The sequence below is a fragment of the Anabrus simplex genome, chromosome 1 (assembly GCF_040414725.1).
Source record: "Anabrus simplex isolate iqAnaSimp1 chromosome 1, ASM4041472v1, whole genome shotgun sequence".
NCBI classification, from domain to species: Eukaryota; Metazoa; Arthropoda; class Insecta; order Orthoptera; family Tettigoniidae; genus Anabrus; species Anabrus simplex.
The window spans coordinates 875,701,232-875,707,171 of record NC_090265.1 but is presented as its reverse complement, the minus strand read 5'-3'; the positions used below and the strand labels follow the sequence as shown (position 1 = coordinate 875,707,171).

At 39.4% G+C, this 5,940-nt stretch overlaps 1 protein-coding gene across 1 annotated transcript; it reads left to right on the top strand.

Moving 5' to 3' along the window:
• Nucleotides 1-282: 282 nt before the first annotated feature.
• LOC136857339 (putative apoptosis-inducing factor 1, mitochondrial) lies at nucleotides 283-1,974 on the top strand. The gene has a single exon (XM_067135950.2). It carries the CDS (start codon nucleotides 283-285, stop codon nucleotides 1,972-1,974), a length of 1,692 nt encoding a protein of 563 aa, XP_066992051.2.
• Nucleotides 1,975-5,940: the final 3,966 nt, after the last annotated feature.

Sequence of the window (5,940 nt, the reverse complement as noted above, 5' to 3'; positions counted from 1 at the left end):
GTTGAAACCTTGGGTGAATATTCCCGCTGAAAGTGGAATATTACTAATCTGCCCACTAAGTTTTGTATTCCAAAGTCAACCATTGAATCCAATTATTCGGAGTTTCCAAGGAAACAGTTCTTTCGGCCGGGGCCATGCCGATGTAAATTTTTAGATAAGGTGGCAAACAAAATGCTAAGAAATGGGGTAAAGGTCACAAATTATTTAAGCATTTTCGTCGCTGCCCGGAAAACAAAATCTGCACGCTCTAAAATTATTGGAAATTGTATTCCTACGAGATTCATGTGTGATGCAAAGTCGGATAAGAAACCCGTATGTGCCATCAAAACCGCTCAAAGAATTGTTTATTTAAATAAGAAAAACCCACATTCGTGGGAAAGTAATCCAACTAGTGTTCCATGCCCGAAGAAAGGCCGAAAGCGTTTGAAAACTACTCTGATCATTCTTTTACTAACGGCCATTTGTGTATGGACTTGTGTTGAGGGATATAAAATATTATTTCCAGAATTACAGTTAACAGAAGCTGACAGGGAACGGCTTAGAAAGAAAGGTATAAAGAAGATAATTAAAGTGCCCCGTGAATCTATAGAAATTCCAGTTTATGTGCCGTACTTACTTATAGGTGGAGGAACAGCCTCATACTTTGCAGCTCGAGCAATTTTGTCTCGCCAACCCAACGCTAAAATTCTCATAATTTCGGAAGAACCTCAATATCCTTACCTAAGACCACCATTGAGCAAAGACCTGTGGACTAAGGACGAAGTACCGGAGCGACTTCAGAATGAAGATATTATAAACAGGCAGATATTCTTTGAACGTAATGAATTTTATACTCGCTGCGAAGATTTGATGTCAAACAGTAACGGAGGTGTTGCTGTGGCAAAAGGGTGGAAAGTTACCAAGCTTGATCCCTCAACAAAAACAGTTCAGTTAGACAACCACCACACAATTGAATACGAGAAATGTCTTCTTGCTACCGGTTCTGTTCCTAATAAATTACCTGCCTTTGAAAATGCACCTGAAGAAGTAAAGCATAAAATTGTATATTATCAACGTCTGGATGATTTCGAGTACGTTCATGAAGCGGTCAAGAGTGGCGTAAAAGATATAGCTATTATCGGTGGAGGTTATCTCGCCACTGAACTAGCCCATTCACTCAATCGTTATGCTAAGCGGTATGGCTATAAAGTACATCTAATTTTCCGAGATAGGAATTTATTAGAGCATACTCTGCCAGAATATTTAAGTGAATTTGCCAGTAATAAGCTGCAAGAAATGGGAGTGAATGTCAAACCGCGAACCACTGTTGAAAGAGTGCGTTTGAAGAGTGAAGACGATGTAGTGCTAAACCTGAGCAGGGGAAGACCTTTGACAGTCCAGGCTGTTATTGTTGCTTCGGGGTCGAAGCCGAACACTCAGCTTGCTCAATGTTCAGGTCTGGAAGTTGACAAATACTGTGGAGGATTTAAAGCTAACGCAGAACTGATGGCACGATCGAGTCTGTGGGTAGCTGGTGACTGTGCTAGCTTCTTCGATAAGAAGTATGGACGAAGAACAGTTCAGCATGCTGGAAACGCTATTCTTTCAGGACAAGTTGCAGGAGAAAACATGACAGGACTGGGTAGACCATACAGTTCCCTAGCGTGTTTCAGGTCTACCATGGGACCATCTTTAAGTTACGAAGGATTGGGCGTTATTGATTCCAGTTTGGATACTGTCAGCGTCTTCCTTTCTGGTAAGGACAAGAATCCTATAGTAGACATATCGACATGTAATAAGTATATTGCAGCAAAGAATAACTACGAGCGGGGTGTAATATTCTACTTATTCAAGAATAAAGTGGTAGGAATAATTCTCTGGAATCTTCCCGAAAAATCACGTATCGCTCGAGAAGTTATAAAGCAAGAAAAGTCATACGAAGAAATCAATGATGTTATCAACTTATTCCTAAAGCCAAAGACAGACGTAACATGAACGTAGATAAATGTTATTGTGAACATGTTGTGACTCGTGAAATTGTTGTAAACGATCTGTAGTCTATGGTATAATAAAGTGTCCCTCCTAATTGTGGTATATAAACACGGATTAAAAATTTACTACCAAGAAAATGAATCTGCTATTCATCCTGCTATTGGAACATACCGACCGAGCAAGTGGCCGTGCGTTTAGGGTCACGCAGCTGTGAGCTTGCATTCGGGAGATGGTTTTCCAAGGTTTCCCATTTTCACACTAGGAAACTGCGGGGGCTGCACCTTAATTAAGGCCACGGTCGTGTTCTTCCCAATCCTAGCCTTTCCCTTTGTCGGTGCGATGTAAAGTAAGTAGTAAAAAAATCGAATATGCCGTGTTGGAAAAGTTCTTAAGAAAACTATCAGGTATTTTCTGTTATGTTGAAAGAAGAGAGTGTTAAATTGCAAGCCTTCCCTGAGGAGATAGTGAGAGATATAAATCTATTCGCCAGTTGTAGACTTGATTACAAAACCAAACAAAACCCCCATGGTGAAACAGCCCCGAAGGGCCATGGCCTACGAAGCGACCGCTGCTCAGTACGAAGGCCTGCAAATTACGAGGTGTCTGAAGCGTTGAGAGCAATATAGTGAACCATGGAGATGAACAACGGTATACTTTTGTAGGCTCCTCGACTTCATCTATCCTATCGGAGCCTCCTTGGTCAAGTGTTGTTCTTTTCCGACCCTGATGGCATACGAGGCCCCTCGTGACCATTTCCCTTCTTCTGCGCATACTTTCATTCTTCAAAGAGTCGGCCCTCCACAATTTTCCATCTGGTTAGTGTTAATAGAGGATGGTCGCCCAGTTGTACCTCCTTCTAAAAATGAATTACCACCACCACCATCATCACCACTATCTGAACAACGTTATACTGAATGGTTAGTCTACACCAAAGTTAATAAATGATGTTAACGAAAACATTTCTCACGATATTAATAAACTTTTGTTAACAAACGTCTTTATCATTGTGTCCACACCAAAATATCTGTTTGCGGTTACAATGGCTAGGGTCAGGAAGAAGAAATTACTTACAGCTGCAGCTTTCATTATTTTAATAAGTGCAATTAGAGAAATGCACAGACGCGAAGTGTGGCAGGGAAAAATATTAGAAAAGTGTTTAGAATTAACTTTGGAGATGACAAGTCGGAACTTTTAATTCATGATACAGCAGGCTTGGAGAACTTTCTGAGCATGTCTCCACATGACTTTCAGTTCTTGTTGGCAGTAATTGGGCCTGAAATTGCAAGAAATGATACAAATTATCGGAATGCCATCTCCATTAATGTTAGGCTAGGTATAACTTTAAGATTCCTAGCAACTGGTGACTCTTACACTCCACTTATATATTATTTTGTATGGTGTATACGAGTTGCTTGCAATTCGATAGTCGATTTAGGGAAATAAGAAAGCATCGTATTCCGCGCTACGAATTTGCGTGTTCTAATTGCGTCCTTGCGTATGTGCAAACAGAAATGTTAACAAAAACACGAAATGTTAATGAAAAGTTTCATTCAGAAAAGTTAAAGCAATTTTGTTTATCAACATGCTCGAAAAGTTAATGAACCCGCTCTTCTGTTTACTAACAGACAGAAATATTAATGAACATTGTTCATTAACAGTGTTTATTAACAAAGTTCATGAAAACATCTTGGTGTGGACGCATCTTAATGAAGCAATATGCAGGGATCAAAATTGTTACATTACCTTTGATGTTTCTGATAATATGCTGAATAGCATATTTCACAACATCATAATGATAATCAAATAGAGTGCTTTCCTATGAGAATTCTTTCTTGTAAAGACGTCAATCCCTAGGGTACTTTTCATAGTCATAAGCTTAAATAACTACAGTTACACGCAACGCTACAGGTTCTAGTAGCTTCTGAAATGGCCATTATTATTATTATTATTATTATTATTATTATTATTATTATTATTATTATTATTATTATTATTATTATTATTATTATTATTATTTGTTCGTATCGGCCTACTAAGGCTCATATTATTTCAGCTGTGTTCTCTCGGTTTTGATCTTCGTCCAGTGCTGCTTCATTCGTTGCCAATGTCGCTCATTTCTTTCCTCCGTCCATGTCTTTTCCGTCTTCAAATTTGGCCTTTATTGTTATTCAAAATACATTACAGTTGGTAGATATCTCAGTGGCAAAGTCTTCTTACAATAGTAATGATATGAACATAGATACATAACAGCAGAAATTAACAACAAACTATTGTTGGAAACGAAAAACACAAGAAATTACGCCTACACCAAACATGAATTTACATTGTAATGAAAAAGACGAAGTTGAAAAGACGAAAGTTAAAAATTACCTAAAGGTAGTATAAAAATAATTACAAGCAATCGCATAAGAATTTACAGATCTTCTCACACTTTCTTACTACTATTTACAGCAGAATGACGTAGTAGCACTTTTGCATTGTACTTATACTACAATCACACTCAAATTTACATAGTCTTTTCTTGAAGCATCGAACACTTTTGGAAAAGGGCTGAAAGGCTGCTGTAGGTAACGCATTCCAATTATCAGTTCCTAATTTGCAAACGGATATTTACCGTAGTTTTCTGTACATCTTCCCTCAAGTACCCAAAATACACACCAATGCACTAGATCACCGTTATGGGAGAATTTTCTTTCAAATTGGGTCCTGCATCTATTAAGTCTTCAGCCTGGAGGTTCGTTAGATCCTCAAAATATCACCACCAAATGTTCTGCAATGAAAGCGGAAAACGCCTATAGCAGTGCCGTAATGAGTCGTACAAGTCATAACGAGAAATGAGATAGTTAACCATTGCTTTTCTCACTCGGTTTACAAACTATTCTTGCAACAGCAAGACCGGCCCTATGAGTAACATCTTTCATAATATCCATAGTCCGACTCGTTGGCTGAATGGTCAGCGTACTGGCCTTCGGTTCAGAGGGTCCCGGGTTCGATTCCCGGCCGGGTCGGGGATTTTAACCTTCATTGGTTAATTCCAATGGCCCGGGGGCTGGGTGTTCGTGCTGTCCCCAACATCCCTGCAACTCACACACCACACATAACACTATCCTCCACCACAATAACACGCAGTGTCCTACAAATGGCAGATGCCGCCCACCCTCATCGGAGGGTCTGCCTTACAAGGGCTGCACTCGGCTAGAAATAGCCACACGAAATTATTATTATAATATCCAAAAGTCGTGCCCAGTATGTCATTACTCAGCAGCACCCATACCTCAGCATTTACCATATTGCCACAGACTTAAATGAGTTTGGGTCTTCGGTGGAAGTTACATTTTTCTCCAGCCTGTGTCAAGACACAGATGCAAAAGTACTGCAAGATATAGTAGCAGGGGAAATTAGCTCTCAAGTTATTTAAAATATTTCTCACAAATCGAATTTCGTAATCCTTACATGGAACATATATCCTTCGCCTTTTGCCGATAAATAACATTGGTTGTTGCTTATTTTGCTTGAAGTGGTTTTTCAGATGTATCATATGAACATTGGGTCTTTTTGGACTGATTTTGCTGCGTAAGGTATAAATATCATACTTCATTACTCCTAGTTCTGTTGGAGAAATGTTTGTACTCCCGTTATTTTTATTCCCTCTCCCCCATATGACTTTTCAATTGAAAATTCCTCCTGATTTCTCAAGATTTCAATCGGGAATATCTTGTGCGTAAAGTGGAGGTAACAGACTATGAACGGTGCAAGAATATTGCTGTGGGCACAAAGCCAAAATGGTGCTCTAATGAATGTATCGAGGCTAATTTAGAAATGAACACGATAGAGGGAACTGTTTGTTAAATGTAGTTTGGTAGTGAGGGTTATATGAGGCAAATGAAGTAGGATAGGTAACCCAGAAGATTAATGGTTTATGACATACAGGCAGCGGGGTAACGTTAGGGCCCGCAATATAGGCGGCCG